Source organism: Amblyraja radiata, chromosome 31 (genome assembly GCF_010909765.2).
Source record: "Amblyraja radiata isolate CabotCenter1 chromosome 31, sAmbRad1.1.pri, whole genome shotgun sequence".
In the NCBI taxonomy this organism is placed as follows: domain Eukaryota; kingdom Metazoa; phylum Chordata; class Chondrichthyes; order Rajiformes; family Rajidae; genus Amblyraja; species Amblyraja radiata.
Window position 1 is genome coordinate 13086903 of NC_045986.1, and position 24376 is coordinate 13111278.

The 24376-nt window shown below is 49.2% G+C and overlaps 1 protein-coding gene across 1 annotated transcript in view; it reads left to right on the forward strand.

Annotated features, from left to right (window-relative positions):
• Positions 1-24376, forward strand: part of klhl17 (kelch like family member 17) — a 61945-nt gene that overhangs the window by 13073 nt on the left and 24496 nt on the right. Inside the window, exons 2-6 of the mRNA XM_033047872.1 lie at positions 10874-11135; positions 13773-13894; positions 19367-19588; positions 22470-22586; positions 23768-23981. Coding sequence (XP_032903763.1) covers positions 10874-11135; positions 13773-13894; positions 19367-19588; positions 22470-22586; positions 23768-23981 — 937 coding nt within the window. The remainder of the gene's footprint in view (positions 1-10873; positions 11136-13772; positions 13895-19366; positions 19589-22469; positions 22587-23767; positions 23982-24376) is intronic.

Genomic DNA, 24376 nt, shown 5'->3' on the forward strand with positions numbered 1-24376 from the left:
ACATTCTCCCTCACTTTAGCCATGCTTATAGGTTGTTCAAGTGTGTGTAGGAAGGAACTGCGGATGCTGGTTTAAACCGAAGATAGACACAAAATGCTGGAGTAACTCAGCAGGACAGGCAGCATCACTGGAGAGAAGGAATGGGTGACGTTTCAGGTCGAGACCCTTCTTCAGACTGATGTCAGGAGGGAGGGAGATAGATAAGGAAGGGTAAGGTGTGAACATAGGACAAAGGGAATGGAGATCAAGAAACATGTGGAATATCTATTGTTAGCTGGTAGAAGGTAACAACAAAGCAAACAGAAATAAAATGTAGTCGGAGACAGTAAGACAGGTCGGAGAACTGGGAAGGGGGAGGGATGGAGAGAGAGAGAAAGCAAGAATTAATTGAAGTTAGATGAGCCAATGTTCATGCTGCTGGGCAGTAAGCTTCCCAAGCGAAATATGAAGTGCTGTTCGTCCAATTTGCGCTGGGTCTCACTCTTTCTTTCTCCCTGTGTCGAGCACGAGATACAGAAGCTAGAAATGGCGCACCACCAGGCTGAGGATCCCCTCTATTATCAGGTCTTTCCATAAGCTAGGCTACTGTCCGGTTCACCTCTACCCCATTGCGGACATTGCACTTTGTCTCTGTAAATTGATGTGCAGCAATGGTGAGAACTATGTTCTGCACTCTGTATCTTTCCCCTTGCTCTACCCATTGTACTTGAGTTATATATATATGATTATTTGATTTGATTGTATGGCATGCAAAACAATGCTTTTCACATGAGCTGGACTGTCCCTCTTTTACTCTCCCTCTCGCTCTCCGTCTCTCTGTCCTCATCTCTCTCCGTTTCTTTCTCTCTCCCCCCCCCCCTCTCTCTCTCTCTCTCCCTCTCTCCCTCTCTCCCCCTCCCCCCTTCCTCTCCCTCTCTCCCTCTCTCCCTCTCTTCCTCTCTCCCTCTCCCCCTCCCCTCCTCTCTCCTCTCCCCCTCTCCCCCTCTCCCCCTCTCCTCCTCTCTCCCTCTCCTCCTCTCTCCTCTCTCGCTCTCTCCCTCTCTCCCGCTCACCTCCTCTCCCCCTCTCTCCATCTCTCTCCCTCTCTCCCTCTCGCCCTCTCTCCCTCTCTTCCTCTCTCCCCTCTCCTCCCTCTCCCCTCCTCCCCCTCTCCCCCTCTCCAGCCCCTCCCTCTTCGCCTCTCATCCCTCTCTCCCTCTCTCCCTCTCTCGCCTCTCGCCCTCTCTCCCTCTCATCCTCTCTTCGCTCTCTCACCTCTTGTCCCTCTCTCTCCTCTCTCCCTCTCTCAGCTCGTCATCCCGCTCACCTCTCTCTCCACCTCTCCTTCCCTCTCTCCCTCTCTCCCTCTCTCCCTCTCTCCCTCTCTCCCTCTCCCCCTCTCTTCCTCTCTTCCTCCACTCTCTCTCCTTTCTTTCAGCGCGCAGTCTTCCTGTATCACCTTCTGACTATCGTTCTTTGCCCAGAATGTGTCCTAATCTCCGTAAATCTCTGGCCAGATGTTCTGCCAGACCCGTCTGTATCCAATGAGGGCACTTTGTTTTGTGGTTGCCCATTTTGAATAAAATAATTTAATCCAAACTGTGGATTCCTCCTGCTTGAAACCTTTCCTTCTCACTGACGCGATTTAATTGCCCTTTTTCTTCTCAGTTCGGAACCAGCAGACTGACATCATGCCTGTTAACAAACCTTGCATAGTCTTATTAGAGCAGAGAGCTAAACAGCATGGCAAGTGCATAAGATCAGTTTTTGGGGGAGAATTAGGCCATTCGGCCCATCAAATCTACTCTGCCATTTAATCATGGCTGATCTATCTTTCCTCTCAACCCCATTCTCCTGTCTTCTCCCCATAATCATTGACACCATTGCTAATCAAGGATCTGTCAATCTCCGCTTGAAAATTTTTGGATTACAATATGCAGATGCCTCTAATAAAAATTTATTTTAAAAAAAAAGAAAAATTGGCCTCCACAGCCATCTGTGGCAATGAATTCCACAGATTCACCACCCTCTGACTAAAGACATTTCTCCTCATCTCCTTTCTAAAGGTACGTCCTTTAGTTTTGAGCCCACGCCCTCTGGTGCTAAACTCTCCCATTAGTGGAAACATCCACTCTATCCAGGCCTTTCACTACTTGGTAAGTTTCAATAAGGTTTCCCCCCCCCCCCCCCCCCCACCTACCCCTTCATCCTTCTAAACTCCGGTGAGTACAGGCCCAGTGCGGTCAAACACTCATCATATGTTAACCCAATCATCCCTGGGATCATCCTCTTAAACCTCCTCTGGACCCTCCCCAATGCCAGCACATCCTTCCTCAGATATGGTGCCCAAAACGGGCTCGCAGTTTATGTGCCCTTGGCCTAACTCGTCCATGCTGGCCTGAGTTGACTAATCGACAGGTCCTACTTGCCTGTCCCTGGCCCATATCCCTTCAAACCTCTCCTATCCGTGAACCATGAATCAAAGTGTCTTTTAAAATGCCGCAACAGTCTCCACCCACTCTGGCAGCTCATCCCGTGTATGCACTACCCTCTGAGTGACAAAGTTACCCCTCGGCTTCCTTTTAAATCTGACCCCTCTCACCTTAAATATTTACCCTTTAGTTTTAGACCCTCCCCTACACTGGAGAAAGAACTGTAGCGATTCACCTTATCTATGCCCCTGATGTTTTTATAAACCTCTATATGGTCGCCCCTCAGCCTTCTACATCCCAGGGAAAACAGACCCTGATTCTCATCACTATTCCCCTTCAGGCCTAGTAACTTCCTCGAAATATCTTTTGTGTAGGAGAGAACTGTAGATACTGGTTTAAATCGAAGATAGACACAAAATGCTGGTGTAACTCTGCGGGACAGGCAGCATCTCTGGAGAGAAGAAATGGGTGACGTTTCGGGTCCAGACCCTTCTTCAGACACCTGTACTTGATTGGTATGGGTGACCTCTGACACCCGTACCAATCAAGAATCTATCTATCTCTGACCTGGCCGTCATAGGCTTCTGTGGCAAAAAAATCCACAGATTGACCACAGACGGAGAAAGTCGCATTAATCGTGGATTAATCGTGGATCGGACATTTGTTTCGGGGGGGGTTTGATAGACAGCTGGTTGGAACAAAAGCCAGAGTTAAGCAAGGAAGGTGTGAGACAGGTACCTAGAATTGAACCACTCAACGTTCACACCATTGAGTTGTAAGCTATCCAAGTTGAATATGAGGTGCTGCTCCTTCAGATTGCGTGTGCCCTCACTCTGGCCTTGGGGGAGGTGCAGAACAGAAAGATCAATGTGGGAATGGGAAGGGGAGTTAAAATGGTCGGCAACAGGGAGATCTAACAGACCTTGGTGGACCAAGCGCAAGTGTCTATGCTTGGTCTCGCTGATGTACAAGAGGCCCATCGTGAACAGCAGATGCGGTGCATGAGGTGTACATGAACCTCTGTCTCACCTGGAAGGACTGATGGGAATCCTGGATGGATGCGAGGGGAGGAAGTTCAGGGGCAGGTCTGGGCTGGTTGAATGAAGGCAGAGGTTCATAGCAAAAGGATTTGAGTATAGGAGCAGGGAGGTTCTACTGCAGTTGTACAGGGTCTTGGTGAGACCACACCTGGAGTATTGCGTACAGTTTTGGTCTCCAAATCTGAGGAAGGACATTATTGCCATAGAGGGAGTGCAGAGAAGGTTCACCAGACTGATTCCTGGGATGTCAGGACTGTCTTATGAAGAAAGACTGGATAGACTTGGTTTATACTCTCTAGAATTTAGGAGATTGAGAGGGGATCTTATAGAAACTTACAAAATTCTTAAGGGGTTGGACAGGCTAGATGCAGGAAGATTGCTCCCGATGTTGGGGAAGTCCAGGACAAGGGGTCACAGCTTAAGGATAAGGGGGAAATCCTTTAAAACCAAGATGAGAAGAACTTTTTTCACACAGAGAGTGGTGAATCTCTGGAACTCCCTGCCACAGAGGGTAGTCGAGGCCAGTTCATTGGCTATATTTAAGAGGGAGTTAGATGTGGCCCTTGTGGCTAAGGGGATCAGAGGGTATGGAGAGAAGGCAGGTACGGGATACTGAGTTGGATGATCAGCCATGATCATATTGAATGGCGGTGCAGGCTCGAAGGGCCGAATGGCCTACTCCTGCACCTAATTTCTATGTTTCTATGTTTCTATGATCTTTTCCCCCTACTCCTAATCCAGTCACATACATGCACAGGTACATTCCCCCTCCCTTTAGCCATGCCTATAGGTTGTTCAAGTGATATGTGAGTGTGTAGGAAGGAACTGCGGATGCTGGTTTAAACCGAAGATAGACACAAAATGCTGGAGTAACTCAGCAGGACAGGCAGCATCACTGGAGAGAAGGAATGGGTGACGTTTCAGGTCGAGACCCTTCTTCAGACTGGTGTCAGGAGGGAGGGAGATAGATAAGGAAGGGTAAGTTGTGAACATAGGATAAAGGGAATGGAGATCAAGAAACATGTGGAATATCTATTGTTAGCTGGTAGAAGCTAACAACAAAGCAAACAGAAATAAAATGTAGTCGGAGACAGTAAGACAGGTCGGAGAACTGGGAAGGGGGAGGGATGGAGAGAGAGAGAAAGCAAGAGTTAATTGAAGTTAGAGGAGCCAATGTTCATGCTGCTGGGTAGTAAGCTTCCCAAGCGAAATATGAAGTGCTGTTCGTCCAATCTGCGCTGGGTCTCACTCTTTCTTTCTCCCTGCTCCTGTCGAGCACGAGATACAGAAGCTTGAAATGGCGCACCACCAGGCTGAGGATCCCCTCTATTATCAGGTCTTTCCATAAGCTAGGCTACTGTCCGGTTCACCTCTACCCCATTGCGGACATTGCACTTTGTCTCTGTAAATTGATGTGCAGCAATGGTGAGAACTATGTTCTGCAACTCTGTATTCCTTTCCCCTTGCCTCTACCCATGGTACTGTGATTATATATATTGATTATTTGATTTGATTGTATGGCATGCAAACAATGCTTTTCACATGAGCTGGACTATGTCCCCTCTTTTAACTCTCCCTCATCGCTCTCCATCTCTCTGTCCTCATCTCTCTCCGTTTCTTTCTTCTCTTTCTCTCTCCTTTTCTTCTCTTTCTCTCCTCCTCCCTCCCCATCCCACTTCACTCTCTCCAACTCTCTCTCTCCCTCTCTCCACATCCCACTTCCTCTGGCCCGCTCTCTCCCCTCTCATCCCCTCAACCCCTCTTCCCTCTCCCTCTTCCCCCTCTCCTCCTCTCTCCCTCCCTCCCTCCTCTCTCCCTCTCTCCCTCTCTCCCTCTCTCCTCTCTCCCCTCTCTCTCCTCTCTTCCCTCTCCACCTCTCCCTCTCTCCCTCTCTCCTCTCCACCTCTCTACCTCCCCTTCCTCTCCCCCTCTCTCCCTCTCTCCCCTCTCCCTCTCCCCTATCTCTCCTCTTTTCTCTCTCCCCTTCTCCCTCTCCCCCTCTCTCTCCTTCCCTCTCTCCTCTTCTCCCTCTCTCCCACCCTCCCTCTCTCCCCTCTCCTCCCTCTCTCTCTCATCCTCCTCTCCTCCCTCTCTCCCTCTCTCCCTCTCTCTCCCTCTCTCCCCTCCCCCCTTCTCTCCTCTCTTCACCTCTCCCCCTCTCTCCCCTCATCCCCCTCTCCCCTCTCTCCCCTCACCCCCTCTCTCCCCTCACTCCCCCTCTCTCCCCTCTCCCCCTCTCTCCCCCTCTCCCCTCACTCCCTCTCCCCCCTCACTCCCTCTCTCCCCCTCTCTCCCTCTCTTCCCTCTCCCCCTCTACTCTCCCCTCGTCTCCCTCTTCTCCCTCTCGCTCCCTCTCTCATCTCCCTCTCTCCCTCTCTCCCCTCTCCCTCTCTCCCTCTCTCCCTCTCTCCCCTCTCTCCCTCTCCTCCTCTCTTCCTCCACTCTCTCCTTTCTTTCAGCGCGCAGTCTTCCTGTATCACCTTCTGACTATCGTTCTTTGCCCAGAATGTGTCCTAATCTCCGTAAATCTCTGGCCAGATGTTCTGCCAGACCCGTCTGTATCCAATGAGGGCACTTTGTTTTGTGGTTGCCCATTTTGAATAAAATAATTTAATCCAAAGCTGTAGATTCCTCCTGCTCGAAACCTTTCCTTCTCACTGACGCAATTTAATTGCCCTTTTTCTTCTCAGTTCAGAACCAGCAGACTGACATTATGCCTGTTAACAAACCTTGCATAGTCTTATTAGAGCAGAGAGCTATACAGCATGGAAAGTGCATAGGATCAGTTTTTGAGGGAGAATTAGGCCATTCGGCCCATCAAATCTACTCCGCCATTTAATCATGGCTGATCTATCTTTCCTCTCAACCCCATTCTCCTGTCTTCTCCCCATAATCCTTGACACCATTGCTAATCAAGGATCTGTCAATCTCCGCTTGAAAATTTTTGGATTACGATATGCAGATGCCTCTAATAAATATTTATTTAAAAAAAAAAAGAAAAATTGGCCTCCACAGCCATCTGTGGCAATGAATTCCACAGATTCACCACCCTCTGACTAAAGAAATTTCTCCTCATCTCCTTTCTAAAGGTACGTCCTTTAGTTTTGAGCCCACGCCCTCTGGTGCTAAACTCTCCCATTAGTGGAAACATCCACTCTATCCAGGCCTTTCACTATTTGGTAAGTTTCAATAAGGTTCCCCCTCCCCCCCCCCCCCCCCTACCCCTTCATCCTTCTAAACTCCGGCGAGTACAGGCCCAGTGCGGTCAAACACTCATCATATGTTAACCCAATCATCCCTGGGATCATCCTCTTAAACCTCCTCTGGACCCTCTCCAATGCCAGCACATCCTTCCTCAGATATGGTGCCCAAAACGGCTCGCAGTTTATGTGCCCTCGGCCTAACTCGTCCATGCTGGCCGAGTTGACTAATCGAACAGGTCCTACTTGCCTGTCCCTGCCCCATATCCCTTCAAACCTCCCCTATCCGTGAACCATGAATCAAAGTGTCTTTTAAAATGCCGCAACAGTCTCCACCCACTCTGGCAGCTCATCCCGTGTATGCACTACCCTCTGAGTGACAAAGTTACCCCTCGGCTTCCTTTTAAATCTGACCCCTCTCACCTTAAATATTTACCCTTTAGTTTTAGACCCTCCCCTACACTGGAGAAAGAACTGTAGCGATTCACCTTATCTATGCCCCTGATGTTTTTATAAACCTCTATATGGTCGCCCCTCAGCCTTGTACATCCCAGGGAAAACAGACCCTGATTCTCATCACTATTCCCCTTCAGGCCTAGTAACTTCCTCGAAATATCTTTTGTGTAGGAGAGAACTGTAGATACTGGTTTTAATCGAAGATAGACACAAAATGCTGGTGTAACTCTGCGGGACAGGCAGCATCTCTGGAGAGAAGGAATGGGTGACATTTCGGGTCCAGACCCTTCTTCAGACTTGATTTTTTGCACACTCTGCAGTTTAATGACATACTTCCCACAGCAGGATTATTTAATTGTTAATCATTCGTAAGACTAAAATCACCGGACAATGGCACTCTGTTGCATGCTCCTTATGATCACACAAACAGAATTATTCAGAAGGTGGGATCAGAAGGGATTGTGACGGGGAGGCAGTGTAGCTTCTTGAGCCCACGCTGGCACTCATGGTCGATTGATGTTGTATCCTGAGTCCTTCTTATACTCCTGGGATCGAGATGCATAGGGAGCAAATTAATCAATGAACCCCTTTCCTGCATTAAAATATCATGGGCTGTTGAGTGATCTAACTCCACACTCCCATCTATGTCCATATCCCCTAACACCGTTGACAAAACTGAAATCACATCGATGGAGCGGGTAGTGCTGCTGCCTCTTGGATCCAGGGACCAAAGTCCGACCCTGACATCTCTGAGACCACGTGGGCATCCTCTTGGCTTCTCTGGATTTCTCCCACATCCCAATGACGTGCAGATCATAAATGATAGGAGTAGAATTAGACCATTCGGCCCATCAAGTCTACTCCGCTATTCAATCATGGCTGATTCTATCTCTCCCTCCCAACCCCATTCTCCTGCCTTCTCCCTATAATCTCTGACACCTGTACTCATCAAGAATCTATCTATCTCTGCCTTAAAAACATCCACTGAAGGTTAATCACAGACAGGTAACAACCGCTATAAGTTACCCTAGCTGTAAATGTCAGTCAAAAGAATCAAGAGGGGTAACGATGGAAAGGTGAGAGAGAGTAGAAAAATCCAAGGCCTACAATTAGTATACAGAGGGAGAATGGGAATGATAGAACTGCCCACCAGGCAGATAGAGGGCCAAATGGCCTCCTGTGTATTATTACAGGTACAGAAGCCTAAAGTCCAACACCACCAGGTTCAGGAATAGTTACTTTCCGACAACTATCATGTTCTTGAACCGACCTGCACATCCCTAATCCTACCTCGGCAGAAGAACACAACCGACAACTTCTTGAGCTACCAGGGATTATTTTTCTAACTTGGTTTTGCACCAGGGGTCTTAATTTTGTGCAGTCTTTTTCCTTTCATTGTTTTGCTGGATTGACGCAGAATAATACACAGAAGGAGGCCATTTGATTCTTAGATTAGAGTTTAGAAATACAATAGACAATAGACAATAGGTGCAGGAGTAGGCCATTCGGCCCTTCGAGCCAGCACCGCCATTCAATGTGATCATGGCTGATCATCCACAATCAATACCCCGTTCCTGCCTTCTCCCCATATCCCCTGACTCCGCTATTTTTAAGAGCCCTATCTAGCTCTCTCTTGAAAGCATCCAGAGAACCCGCCTCCACCGCCCTCTGAGGCAGAGAATTCCACACTCACCACTCTCTGTGAGAAAAAATGTTTCCTCGTCTCTAAATGGCTTACTCCTTATTCTTAAACTGTGGCAGCAGGCCCTTCGCCCCACCGAGTCCGCACCGACCTGCGATCCCCGCACATTCGCGCTATCCTACAGACACTCGGGATGATTTTTACATTTATACCAAACTAATCAACCTACAAACCTGTACGTCTTTGGAGTGTGGGAGGAAACCGGAGATCCCGGAGGAAACCCACGCAGGTCACGGGGAAAATGTACAAACTCCGTACAGCCAGCACCCGTAGTCAGGATCGAACCCGGGTTTCTGGCGCCGTGAGGCAGCAACTCTACCGCTGCGCCACCATGGCGCCCGATTCTGTTGACCATAAGACACAGGAGCAGAATTAGTACATATGACCCACTAAATCTACTCCACCATCCTCTCATGTGCTGATCTAACTTTCCCTCTCACTCCATTCTCCTGCCTTTCCCCCGTAACCTTTGACACCTTTAAAACTGAAGGGTGGCACAGTAGTACAGCGGTAGAGTTGCTGCCCCACAGCGCCAGAGACCCGGGTTCCACCCTGACTATGGGTGCTGGCTGCCTGTGCAGAGTTGAGCACATGGGATCTGTCCGGGTGCTCCGGTTTCCTCCCACATTCCAAAACGCGCAGGTTTGTAGGTGAATTTGCTTCTTTAATTTGCCCCCAGTGTATAGTATGTGAAAGTAGGATAACATAGAACTATAGTGAACTGGTGATCGATGGTTGGGGTAGACTTGGTGTGTGAAAGGACCAGCTTCCATGTTGTATCTTTAGCTAAACTAAACTAAATTAATCATGAACATATCAATCTCCACTGTAAAAATACCCAAATGACAAGGGCCTGTCCAACTTGGTGATTTTTTCGGCAACTGCCGGCATCATTGACTGACGTATCAGGTCACCGGAAAAATACGCGGCGCGATGCGTCGGTGACGTGGCGTGATGACGTATGACGCGCGGTGATGCAACAGTTTGTTTGTCGCCGCTGGATTTTAAAATGTTCAAAATCTTTTGTCGACACTGATATGACATCGGCAGTCGCCAAAAAAAAATCGGCAAGTGGGACAGGCCCTCAGTCTAGTCTCCACTTGGCTGCGGCAATGAATTCCACAAAATTACCACCCTCTGGCTAAAGAAATTCCTTCTCCGATCCATTCTATACGTAACAACTTGTTTCTCTCCAGCTTGGGTGCCACACAGTGGCGCAGCGGTAGAGTTGCTGCCTTAAGGGCCTGTCCCACTTTCACCACTTAATTCACGGCCTGTTTTACTCGTGGACATTTTTCATCATGCTAGAAAAACGCCCCGACCTACTTGATGCCACGAGTACGTACGCCTAGCATCACAACCTACCTACGACCGGCCTACAACCTCCGACGACCTCGTGACGACCATGCTGCGAGTATGAGTCAAGGGCAAACTCGGCAGAGGTCGTGAATTAGGTGGTGAAAGTGGGACAGGCCCTTTACAGCGCCAGAGACCCGGGTTCGATCCTGACTAGGGGTGCTGTCTGTGCGGAGTTTGTATGATCTCCCTGTGACCGCGTGGGGTTTTCTCCGGGTGCTCCGGTTTCCTCCCACACTCCAAAAACGTACAGGTTTGTCTGTTAATTGGTTTCAGTAAAAATTATAAATCGTCCCTAGTGTGTAGGATAGTGCAGTGTACGGGGATTGCTGGTCGGTGCGGACTCAGTGGACTGTACCTCGAAAGTCTAAAGGTGTAGTCTAAATGTGTAGGAAGGAACTGCAGGTGCAAGTTTACACCAAAGATAGAGACACAAATGCTGAAGTAACCCCTCACAGAAGGGATATTAACACAGGCTGGCTACTTGTGTGGCTATGATGCTTGGTTTAAGGATATCCACTGGTCTGGCACCACCGAGGTTCATATCAATGTAGGAAGGAACTGCAGATGCTGGTTTAAGCCGAAGATAGTCACAAAAGCTGGAGTAACTCAGCGGGACAGGCAGCATCTCTGGAGAGAAGGAATGGGTGATGTTTCGGGTCTACAAACACAAACCCATTTTGCTGAAATCTCGCTTGTTTTCCACAGTCGCAAAGAGCGAAAGCAACAGAGGAGGGCAGAGTGGGGCATGGCCCTGTGATGGAGAGCGGTATGCAGCTGCTGAACCGTGACGGGCACAGCATCTCGCACAACTCCAAGCGGCACTACCACGATGCCTTCGTCTCCATGAACCGCATGAGGCAGCGCGGACTGCTGTGCGACATCGTGCTGCACGTGGGTAACAAGGAAATCAAGGGCCACAAACTGGTGCTAGCCTCCTGCAGCCCTTACTTCCACGCCATGTTTACCAGTAAGTCGCCATGTTTGTTGGGGGGGGGGGGGGGGGGGTGTTGGCTTTGCATGGCATTTAACTGCCCATCCCTAGCGGAGACCGTGGTGGTGAGCGGCCGCCTTCAACCACTTGAGGGGGTGTGGGTTTACCCATAATATTCGCTAAGGAGGGAGTTGTTACAAGGATGTTGCCCGGACTCGAGCGATTTGGGAAGGTTGGGTGGGCTAAGACTATATAGAATAGAATAGAGTGCCTTTTATTGGCATTCAAACAGACAAGGTTTGAACGAAATTTCATTCCTGCAGTCATGACATTACAAAAAAAAAAAAAAAGCCAAGACACACACTTAACACAATTTACACAAACATCCATCACAGTGAATCTCCAACACCCCCTCACTGTGATGGAAGGCAAGTCTTATATGTTCCCATTGTTCTTCTCCCGCGGTCCGGCAGTCCAACTGCAGCGTTGAGGTGATTGGCGCTCACAATGTTAAAGCCCCCGGCGGGCGATGGTAAGTCCTGCGGCCGTTTAAGCCGCGCCGGGGCGATGTTAGGCCCCGCTCCGAGTCCTTTAAACCCCGCGATTCCGGCGGGAGAAGTTGCCGTTTGCGGGAGCTCCGAAAAGCGGTCTCCCTCAGGAGGGCGGGATATACCTTGGAGGGCAGGAGGCTGATGCGATGTTTGGTGGACCCCGTTGCTCCTCCTGTGCGGCGCCACCTGCTGCGCGGGAGCAGCAACGGGTCCTCCCACCCCGCACAGTCCAAACATCACAGCTGAGGAGTGATCTTCCCAAGGTTGGGTAAAATATTCTATGCATTCACTCTATAAATGGGATGATATATATAAATGATGTATATGATAGATGACAAGGTGATTTATAGATGATCTCCTCACGATCAAGTACACCTCCATATAATATCATGAGGGGAATAGATAGGGTGTGTACACAGCCTTTTACCATGGGTTTGGGAATCAGCAACCAGGAGACCATAGGTTTAAGGTGAGAGGAACAAGATTTCATAGGAACCAGAGGGGCATCTTTTACACACAAAGGGTGGTGGGTATATGGAACGAGCTGCCACAGGTGGTAGTTGGGGCAGGTACTATAATAACATTGAAAAGATACTTGGACAGATAAACGGATAGGAACGTTTCAAAGGTTGAAAGAAGGAAGGAGGGGTAGAGAGGGGAAGAGGAGGGGGAGAGGGGAAGTGAGATACAGAGAGAAGGTGGTAGGGAGTGGGAGGGAGAGAGAGAGACAGGGATGGAGAAGGGGTGAAGGGAGAGGGAGGGAGAGTGATATGTTGAAAGAATGGAGCGACTGGGCTTGTATACACTGAAATTTAGAAGGACGAGAGGGAATCTTATTGAAACATATAAGATTATTAAGGGATTGGACATGCTAGACGCAGGAAACGTTCCTGATGTTGGGGGAGCCCAGAACCAGGGGCCACTGTTTAAGAATAAGGGGTAGGCCATTTAGAATGGAGATGAGGAAAAACGTTTTCACCCAGAGAGTTGTGAATCTGTGTAATTCTCTGCCTCAGAAGGCAGTGGAGGCCGATTCTCTGGATGCTTTCAAGAGTTAGATAGAGCTCTTAAAGATAGCGGAGTCAAGGGGTATGGAGAGAAGGCAGGAACGGGAAACTGATTGTGGATGATCAGCCATGATCACATTGAATGGCGGTGCTGGCTCGAAGGGCCGAATGCCCTACTCCTGCACCTATTGTCTATTGTCCATTGAGAGAGGGAGGAGAGAAATATGTGTTATGGAGTTGCTGAATTAATGCTTGATGATGCTCAAACATGCATATAAACAATGGCCTGAGTGTGATAGGAGGGCCTCTTTCAGTACCATAACTACTCGACAATGCAACTCATTACAACAGAGATCAGCAGGGTGCAGGAACAGGCCATTCAGCCCACAATGTATGTGCTGACCATGATGCCAAATGAAACGAACCCCATGGGCCTCTGTAGATTGCCTCGAGTGTGTCAGGAGTGGATGTGAAGGTGGGACAACATGGAATTAGAGTGAACAGGGGATCGCTGGTCGGCGTGGGCGGAAGGGGCATTTCCATGGACCTAACTGTGGTTCTGCATCCCTCCCTGCCTCCTCCAACTCTGTAGCAAAACGACGAAGCGTGCAGGGTGTGGGAAGGAGCTGCCGATGCTGATTTACTCCAAAGATGGACACAAAGTGTTAGGGTAACTCAGCGGGTCAGGCAGCATCTCTGGAGTAAAGGGTGGAACGGTGGCACAGTGGTCGAGTTGCTGCCTTACAGCGCTTGCAGCGCCGGTGACTTGGATTCAATCCGGGCTACCGGTGCTGTCTGTACGGAGTTTGTACGTTCTCCCCGTGACTGCGTGTGTTTTCTCCGAGATCTTCGGTTTCCTCCCGCACTCCAAAGAGGTACAGGTTCGTGGGTTAATTGGCTTGTGTTTGTATACTTTGTATAAGTGTTAAATTGTCCCTATTGTGTGTAGGATAGTGCTAATGTACGGGGATCACTGGTCGGCATGGACCCGGTGGGCCGAAGGGCCTGTTTCCGCGCTGTATCTCGAAACTTTAAAAAAAAACTGAAAAGGATTGTCTGAGATAATGTGTGATATCGTCACCGACCTTCCCTATCTTGTTTTGCTTTGCTTGCAGATGAGATGAGTGAGAGCCGTCAAACACATGTGACGTTGCATGATGTCGACGCTCAAGCCTTAGAGCAGCTCATACAATATGCCTACACGGCCGAGATTGTAGTCGGAGAAGGAAACGTGCAGGTGGGTGGTTGACTTTCTCTCGTCTTTCCTGTGCATTTGTGTTTTGTTTTAGCTTCGAGATACAGGGCGGATACAGGACCTTCCCCCCCACCCCCCTCCCCCGACTACGCACCGACCAGCGATCGCCGTACATTGACACTACCCTACACACACGAGGGGCAATTGTACATTTTTACACCGTCAATTAAAGTACAAAGCCGCACGTCTTTGGAGTGTGGGAGCAAACCGAAGACCTTGGAGAAAACCCACGCGGTCACGGGGCCGAACGTACAAACTCCGTACAGACAGCAGCCGTAGTTAGAGGGAGTTAGATGTGGCCCTTGTGGCTAAAGGGATCAGGGGGTATGGAAAGAAGGCAGGTACAGGATACTGAGTTGGATGATCATATTGAATGGCGGTGTAGGCTCGAAGGGCCGAATGGCCTACTCCTGCACCTATTTTCTATGTTTCTATGTAGTCCGGATCGAACCCGGACTACATCTCTGATGCTGTAAGCACTGTAAGGCAGCAACTTTGCCTCTGCGCATTGAATGTTGAATGTTTTCACAGTATCTTGCGTTATATACAGTTATTGTCGAACTCATTCATCATTCCATGAACGTTTCATTCAGTAAAAGGATATGGGCATCCCTGGAAAGGCCAACGTTTCCTGGTTTTCCTTGTCCATGGCACATACTCCAGCCACTGGGCACCCATAAGTCTTTAAAGTGGTGGATTAGGTGCTGAAAAAGTGTGAGAGTGGGTTTATCCTGAGTGGGGTTCATCTTCCTGAAGCAGGGAAGGAGGGGGTGTTCCATCGCACTCCTGACTTGTGCCCCGAATGGCTCTGCCCAAGACCGCAAGGAATTGAAGAGAGTTGTGGATTTAGCCCAGTCCATCACACAGACCCAGACTCCCCAACAGTGACCCCATCTATACTTCACGCTACCTCGGGAAAGCAGCCAATGTAATCAAGGACCTATCCCACCTGGGTCATTCCTTCTTCTCCCTTCTTCCATCGGGCAGACGTCATGGAAGCTTGAAATTTTGCACAACCAGACTCAGGAACAGCTTCATCCCCTCTGTTATCGGCTTCTGAATGGTGCTTCCATAAACTAGGGCACAGTCCTGATTCTCCAACCTACCTCATCGGGATGGTACAGCAATGCAGCAGTAGGGCTGTTGCAGAGACCCGGGTTCGATTCTACTGCGGGTGCTGTCTGTACGGAGTTTGTACATTCCCCCTGTGACCGTGTGGGTTTTCTCAGGGTGCTCCGGTTTCCTCCCACACCCCAAAGATGTACAGGTTTTCAGGTTAATTGGCTTCTGTAAATTGTAAATTGTCCCTCGTGTGTAGGGTAGTGTTAATTGTTGGTCGGCGTAGACTTGATGGGCCGAAGGGTCTGTTTCCGCTCTCTACCTCTAAAGTCTCATTGTGGACATTGGGCTTTTTCTTGGCAACTGTTATGCTTTAATGCCAAGCATGTCTGAACTCTGGAGATAGACAGACATAAAGTGCTGGAGTAACTCAGTGAGTCAAGCAGCATCTCTGGAGAAAAAGAATAGGTGACCTTTCGGGTCCGAACCCTTCTGAACTCTAGTATCTCTCTACCTTTTGTGTTTGTGTTTGACTTGATTGTACTTATGTATAGTATTGCTATATCTGATTTGATTGGATAGCATGCAAACAAATGCTTTTCATTGTAGCCCGGTACACGTGACAATAATATAGCTAAACCTAGGTGGAAAAGGCTTGGGGTGTTAGGAGGTGTATCATTCACCACAGGATATCCAGCCTCTTGTAGTGACGGTGATTAAGTGGCTGGGTGGGCTAACTTTCTGCTCAATGGTAAACTCCCAAGGATGTTCATGTTGGCGGACTTGGTGATGAATGAATTAATGAGTAATACTTTATCATCATATGTGACACGTCAAAGTGAAATTCTTTGTTTTGCATTCCATACAGACAGTATAGAAACATAGACATAGAAATTAAGTGCAGGAGTAGGCCATTCGGCCCTTCGAGCCTGCACCGCCATTCAATATGATCATGGCTGATCATCCAACTCAGTATCCCGTACTCTCCATACCCTCTGATCCCCTTAGCCACAAGGGCCACATCTAACTCCCTCTTAAATATAGCCAATGAACTGGCCTCGACTACCCTCTGTGGCAGAGAGTTCCAGAGATTCACCACTCTCTGTGTGAAAAAGTTCTTCTCATCTCGGTTTTAAAGGATTTCCCCATTATCCTTAAGCTGTGACCCCTTGTCCTGGACTTCCCCAACATCGGGAGCAATCTTCCTGCATCTAGCCTGTCCAACCCCGTATGCAAAGAGTCGCTATGTATAGGACACCGACAAAGTTACAAAGTGTTCATTGTAGGCCCCAATGGTCCTACTTCATCCTTGGTGCCCCCCCCTTCCCCCTTACTCCGGGACCCTCTTTGTTCTCTTGACGGCATGTTCTCGACCAACCTCCATGTACCTCCGCGGGCCCGACCGACCTCTGGCACTAACCGCGGACACGTCCGCATTGCCGTGAATGTAAATTCTCCAGTTGCAAGATTCTGGCACTATCATGACAAGTACCATTCAAGCCACTTGTCATGGTGCACATGTTGGTCGGCGTGGGCAAATTGGCCTGAAGAGCCTGTTTCCATGCTGTATGACTCTATGACTCCATAGACCAGGACTTCACAATCACAATAATACTTTATTAGCCGAGTATGTTTTGCAACATACGAGGAATTTCATTTGCCAAGTCAGTCATGCAAATAAAAAGCTACGGGACACACAAAACACATTTTAACATAAACATCCATCAGTGCCTCCTCCACATTCCTCACTTATGGGCGACTATTTACATCTTAGGTATTGACTGTGATGCTGTATCTGTGACTTCTGGCCCTGTCGAGCAGGTCTCACTGCAACCAAGCTGAAACTGCTGATTTTCTGCAGAGTTGAAAATAGTGTTGCATCCACCAGCAAACACCTGCACTTTCGATCTTGCGGCACAGAAATGGATGAAACAGTGTAAGATATAGAACACTGTTTCAATGCCACATCCTCACAAGCAGCCCCACCGCATTGACAACGCCAGCAGGCACGTGGGAACGTCACAAACTGCAGGGTCCCCTCTAAGTCCTGATATTGAATTGAATTGAATTGAATACTTTATTGTCACATGTGGTAAGTCACAGTGAATACCCAAGGTATGTAAGTAGTTGCCCATAAATGGCGCTTAAAAAGTTGCAAATCCCCCCCCCCCCCCCTGCTCCCCCGCGCCAGGTCCCCCGTTTGTTCACCCCGTCAGGGTAGGCAGTGCCTACCCTGAATAAAATTATAAAATGGTAACTATTGAATATAAATAGTAAAGGCACGGGAGAATTATGTTTCCCTCAGAGATCGATCTCTTCGGTCAGCATAATTGTCCCGTGCCTGTCATCCGCAGGACATTTAACACGCGGAAGTATGTGCTGCTCGCGTGCCGTCGACGCTGCTTCAAGCCATCAGTGGCAACGGTCTATAAAGGCAGCTGAAATTCTGCCTTTACACCATGGACTGCGTGCATATGCTGTGCGGCGCACTGCGCATACCACGTGTTAAAAGTGTCTTTTAAAAGCCGACTGACAGCTCACCAGGGAGAGAACAACCTGCGCATGCACGGTTTTCAAGATTTTTTTAAAAAGCCGACTGACCAAAGATACTGACTGCCTACCCTGACTAATCGCTCACGGGACGTGCCTGGTTCCCCCCCCTCCCTCACAGTGGTCCCCCCACGCTGGTCCTCCTTTGTTCCTTCCTCGGCAGCGGCGTCCTCACTTCCACGTGTCCGTCCTGGTCCGTCGGTCGTCGCCATCATCGACTGCCGCACCGACCTCTCCACTATCGCCGCCGGGTCCCCTCCTGACGTCCCCCCTTGGCGCCGACCCAGGCCCCAGCCGCGGGCTCCGCCGACCCAGGCCCCAGCCGCGGGCTCCGTCGACCCAGGCCCCAGCCGCGGGCTCCGTCGACCCAGGCCCCAGCCGCGGGCTCCGTCGACCCAGGCCCCAGCCGCGGGCTCCGTCGACCCAGGCCCCAGCCGCGGGCTCCGTCGACTCAGGCCCCAGCCGTGGGCTCCGTCGACCCAGGCCCCAGCCGCGGGCTCCGTCGACCCAGGCACTGATGGCCGTGGGCTTCGTTGACTTGCAAGGTTCATAGAGTCATAGAGCGTGGAAACAGGCCCTTCAGCCCAACTTGCCCACGCCCACCAACTTGTCACATCTACACTAGTCCCACCTGCCTGCATTTTCCCATATCCCTCTAATCCTCTCCTATACATGTACCTGTCTAAATGTTTCATAAACATTGCAATAGTCCCTGCCTCAACTACCTCCACCGGCACCTCGTTCCATGTCCCCGCCACCCTTTGTGTAAAAACGTTACTCCTCAGCCTCCTATTAAATCTTTCCCGCTTCACCTTAAACCTATGTGCTGTGGTTCTCGATTCTCCTACTTTCGTCAAAAAGACTTGTTTGTTTATTAAATTAATTTAGTTTAGAGATACAGCTGGCTCACCAATCGACAGTAGCCGCTTAACCTATCAAAACCCACACATCTTTGAGATGTGGGAGGAATCCAGAGCACTCAGGGGAAGCCACAGATACAGCGTGCAAACTCCACATGGACAGCACCTGAGGTCAGGATCGAACCTGCATTGCATGAGCTGATCTATCAGTTGCGTCTCTGTACGATTTGCGTCCCCCATGACCTATGAAACACTTAGGGCGGCACAGCGGTGCAGCGGTAGAGCTATTACCTCATAGCGCCAGAGACCGGATTCAATCCTGACTACGGCTGCTGTCTGTACGGAGTTTGTGCATTCTCCCCGTGACCGCGTGGGTGCTTTGGTTTCCTCCCACAGTCAGACATGCAGGTTTGTAGGTTAATTGCCTTCTGTAAATTGTCACTAGAGTGTAGAATAGAATTAGTGTACGGAGTGATCGCTGGGCCGAACAGCCTGTTAATACATTGTATCACCAAACTTAAACTAAACTAAACTAATCTTTTTCCTAATCTCACCCATTAACCCTGCATGGAAACATTTGTCCCCCATCCTCTCCCCTCCCCTCCGCTTGTCCCATGGTTTGGTTTAGAGATACAGCACAGAAACAGGCCCTTTGGCGCACCAAGTCCATGCCAACCAATGATCACTTCATATACTAACACCATCCTACACACTAGGTACAATTTACAATTTACAGAAGCCAATTAGCCTGCAAACCTGAGTGTGGGAAGAAACCGGAGCGCCTGGGGAAAACCCACACGGTCACAGGGACAACGTACAAAGTCCGTGCAAAGAGACGCCTGTAGTCAGGATCGAACCCGGGTCTCTGTCGCTGTGAGGTAGCGACTCTATACCGCTGTGCCACCCGTGCCGCACGGATGTTTGAGCAATTCAAGGCGTGGTTATATTTTAAAACGTTGAGCGATGTACTCCATCTCCCTGCCAGACGCTGCTTCCTGCCGCAAGCCTCCTGCAGCTGAATGGGGTCCGGGACGCCTGCTGCAAATTCCTCCTGAGCCAGCTCGACCCGTCCAACTGCTTGGGAATCCGGGGATTCGCCGACACACATTCCTGCAGCGAGCTGCTGAAGTCCGCGCACAAGTACGTGCTCCAGCACTTTGTGGAGGTTTCCAAGACCGAGGAGTTCATGTTGCTGCCACTTAAACAGGTACTGAACCAGGAGCCGGGCACAGGTGGCGAGGGCTAGGGCAAGGACACAAGGAAGTCAAGTTGAGTTTATTGTCACTGAAGATAGGCACTAAATGCTGGAGTAACTCAGCGGGTCAGGCAGCGTCTCTGGAGAAAATCGATAGGTCAATGTTTCGGGTCTCCAGACTGACGAATAACAAATTCCTACCAAAAAAACAAAGCACAGAGTGCTGGGGTCATCCTTCTTCAGACTGAGAGTCAGGGGAGAGTCACAGCCACACATGGGAAGATACATTCTGCTACAGACTGATAGAAAAACCAAGAAATTAGTGCAAAAGATATATAATTTGTAAAACAACTGCTCTAAGGTAGCGCAAGAGGTGGACAATAGACAATAGACGATAGACAATAGGGGTAGGAGTAGGCCCTTGGGCCCTTCGAGCCAGCACCGCCATTCACTGTGATCATGGCTGATCATCCACAATCAGTACCCCGTTCCTGCCTTCTCCCCATATCCCCTGAATCCGCTATCTTTAAGAGCTCTATCTAACTCTCTCTTGAAAGCATCCAGAGAATTGGCCTCCACTGCCTTCTGAGGCAGAGAATTCCACAGATTCACAACTCTCTGGGTGAAAAAGTGTTTCCTCGTCTCCGTTCTAAATGGCCTACCCCTTATTCTTAAACTGTGGCCCCTGGTTCTGGACTCCCCCAACATCGGGAATACGTTTCCTGCCTCTAGCGTGTCCAAACTCTCAATGGTCCATAGTGTTCCATTGTTGAGGTAGGATTAGGGTTGTGCAGGTTGGTTTAAGAACCTGATGGTTGTAGGAAAAGTAGGTGTTGCTGAACCTGGTGGTGTCAGTTATCTGTATCTAAGGTAGCAGTGAGAAGATGGCATGGTCTGTGTAGTGGGGATGATCACTGCTGCCTTCTTGAGGTAGAACCTTGTAGATTCTAAAGATAGTTTAGGCTGAGTACATAAGTATTATTATCAGGACAGAAAGCTTGGGGTTGGGACACAAGAACTCAGATACAAGTGTTCGAATTTCTTGAGGTGCCGCGGCTGAAGGCTTGTTGGTCGGCAGAGCCCGCCTGTGGGCTTGTCGGTCGGTGGTACCGGGAGGGAGGGTGGAGACGTCGAATGCGAGGAGGGTAAACCCGGGTGATGACTCCAGGGCTTTCGTTGGCTGAAGGAGGCCCCCTGCCGGACACACAGACGGCCAGGCTCGGAGAGGGACGTCGGTTTGTGGGTTGAGGGTGACCCTTGCTGATCGTGATAGTTTGGGTTAGTGAAATGGGGTAGTTGGGAATACATGCATGTGAGCACAAAGATGGAATCCAGGTTTGGCAGCTGTGTTTGCATGACCTCCTGTGATTAGGGTTGCCGTTAATGCACCTTCTTCACCCAGAGAGTTGTGAATCTGTGGCATTCTCTGCCACAGAAGGCAGTGAGGGCCAATTCACAGGATGTTTTCAAGAGAGAGTTAGATATAGATCTCAGGGCTAACGGAACCAAGGGATATGGAGAGAAAGCAGGAACTGGGTACTGATTTAGGATGATCAGCCATGATCATATTGAATGGCGGTACTGGCTCGAAGGGCCGAATGGCCTATTCCTGCATCTATATTCCATATTTCTATGTTTCTACCTTTAGTTTCTTTTTCTGTAGTCACCCAGCGCTTTGCCTCATGGTGATAGTGAAACCCCCGGCACTTTGTGAAAACACACTGTTACCCTTCGAGAAAGGAAATCTGCAAACTCTGCCTCATCTGGCCAATATATGTCTCCAGATCCAACTATGTGGCTGTTTCTTCAGCTCAAGGACACATAGATATGGACAATGAATGGTGGCATTGCCAGCGATGTCTACATCCCGTGAATGAGCACATTCATTAAAAATTGTCCCGTAAAAAAACATTCAATGAAAAAGTTAAAACTTGCAACTTTCCCACTCAAAAACAAGGGTCGAGAGTGTTTCATTGTCGGGAACAGAGCGACAAAATTATTACTTGTTGCAGCTTTAGAGGCACATTAACGCAATGTCACAACAAAGTATACAATAGTTAATAGTATCATAAATGGTCAGTGTCACCTGGTAACCAGGTCATAGCAGTGCAAACCGAATTACATAGGTTCGACCAAAACACAGTACATAGTGGTGAATCTGTGGAATTCTCTGCCACAGAAGGTAGTTGAGGCCAGTTCATTGGCTATATTTAAGAGGGAGTTAGATGTGGTCCGTGTGGCTAAAGGGATCAGGGGGTATGGAGAGAAGGCAGGTACAGGATACTGAGTTGGATGATCAGCCATGATCATATTGAATGGCGGTGCAGGCTCAAAGGGCCGAATGGCCTACTCCTGCACCTATTTTCTATGTTTCTATGTTTCCATAGTAGGAAGGAACTGCAAATGCTGGTTTACAGCAAAGAAAGACACAAAATGCCCCGAGTAACTCAGCTCACCAGGCAGCATCTCTGGAGAGAAGGAATGGGTGATGTTTTGGGTCGAGACCCTTCTTTAGACCGAGTCTGAAGTCTGAAGACGGGTTTTGATCAGAAACGTCAACCATTCCTCCTCTCCAGAGATGCTGCCTGTTATTCCAGAGTTTTATGTCAAAGCCTGTGGTAGATGGCTTCTATAGGTAGGCTGTGGTTTGGTACAGAGCAGCCACCTGGTCCAAGAGCCTGATAGCTGATGGGAAGAAGCTGCTCTTGAACCGGGAATGAAGCTGTTCTTGAACCTGGAGGTTGAAGAACAGGTTTATAAGTTTGCATGTTCTGGTGGAGAACGGAGAGGAAAGTCAGTGTGGGCCACGCAGAGAAAACGGGAATCGGAAACCCACCAGCAACGTGCAAGGAATTCAGAGACGTTTCTGAGCTGCTTTTCTCTTGTTTTGCAGGTGCTCGATCTTATCTCCAGTGACAACCTTAACGTCCCATCAGAAGAAGAGGTCTACAGGGCGGTGCTGAGTTGGGTCAAGCACGATGTGGACAGCAGGCGCCAGCACGTTCCTCGAGTAAGAAACCAAAACAAATAACTATCCCCATCAATAATCTTACGCCTTTCCATGGAGGTTTAAGAAAGAACTGCAGATGCTGGCAAATCGAAGGTAGACAAAAATTCTGGAGAAACTCAGCGGGTGAGGCAGTGGTCGGCACGGACTCGGTGGGCCGAAGGGCCTGTTTTCGCGCTGTATTTCTAAACTAAACTAAACTAAACAGTTTCTTCCCAGTAACAATCAGGCTTTTTAACACCAACCTCATCCACTATGTTCTTCTCTGGTCTGTGTCTTTGGCCGCACCACAGAGTTTAGATTTTTTAACTTTTACGGTTAGTTAGCATTACGGATTGATCTATTATATTTTTGATAACTATACCTTGTCTGTGTGATACTGCATTTATGGGCCTGTTAGGCTGCAGCAAGTATATCTGAAGATAGACACAAAATGCTGGAGTAACTCATCGGGACAGGCAGCATCTCTGGATGGAAGGAATGGGTGACGTTTCGGGTCGAGACCCTTCTTCAGAGAGTCAGGAGAGAGGTAGACATAGTGATATGGAAGGGTAAGGTGTGAAAACAAGACATCAAAGGGGATGAAGTTCAAGGGAAATGTAGAATGGGTCATTGTTAGCTGAGGGGAATGTGACAACGAGGCATACAATCAGTAACATTTAATCTGGAGGACCATCAAACAAGGAGGAGAACTAGAATGGGGGAAGGAGAGACACGAAAAGCTGGAGTAACTCAGCAGGTCAGACAGCATCTCTGGAGGGAAGGAATGGGTGGCATTTTTGGTCGAGACCCTTCTTCAGACTGAGAGTCTGGGGAAAGGGAAACGAGAGATGTAGGGGGAGGGACAGACAGAGAGAGAGAGAGAGAGAGAGAGAGAGAGAGAGAGAGAAAGCAAGGGTTACTTGAAGTTAGAGAAGTCAAAGATTTGTACCGTGGAGAGGTATATGTGATCTGTTTGGATAGAATCAAGAGAGTCAAGAGTGTTTTATTGTCATATGTCCCAGATAGAACAATGACATTCTCACTTGCAGCAGCACAACAGAATATGTAAACATAGTACACTGTAAACAATGTAATAAATGAGATAGAATAAAAAGTTCAGTGTGTGTAGACCGCATGCAACACAAAGGTGGATACACGTGGCTGTAATGAACCTGAAGCTAAAACTCAGTGCATTCCCACAGTTGATGAAATGCGTGCGCCTGCCGCTTTTGACCCGGGATTTTCTGATGAGCAATGTGGACACGGAGCTGCTGGTCAGACACCACTCGGAGTGCAAGGACCTCCTCATCGAGGCCCTCAAGTACCACCTCATGCCCGAGCAGCGGGGTGTGCTGAGCAACGGCAGGACCAGGCCCCGGCACTGCGAAGGGGCCAGCCCCGTGCTCTTTGCTGTGGGTAAGTACTCTACCTCCACCCACCCTTTTGTCACCTCCACCGATTTCTCCTGATTTGGCTCGGTGTCCCATTTGAATGCGTCGCGGCGTCTTCTCACACTAACGGCGCTACATCACCGCAAGTTGTTAGTCGTAGAGTCATACATTGTGAAATCTGGGCCAGCAAGTCCACAACGGCCAAAAGAAACGGCACGATAGCACAGCGGTAGAGTTGCTGCCTCTCAGCGCCGGAGACCCGGGTTCAATCCTGACCAGGGGTGCTGTCTGTATGGAGTTTGTACGTTCTCCCTGTGACCTGCGAGGGCTTTCTCCAGTATCTCCAGTTTCCCCCCCACACTCCAAAGACGTGCAGGTTTGGAGGTTAATTGGCTTGGTATCATTGTAACTGCCCCTAGC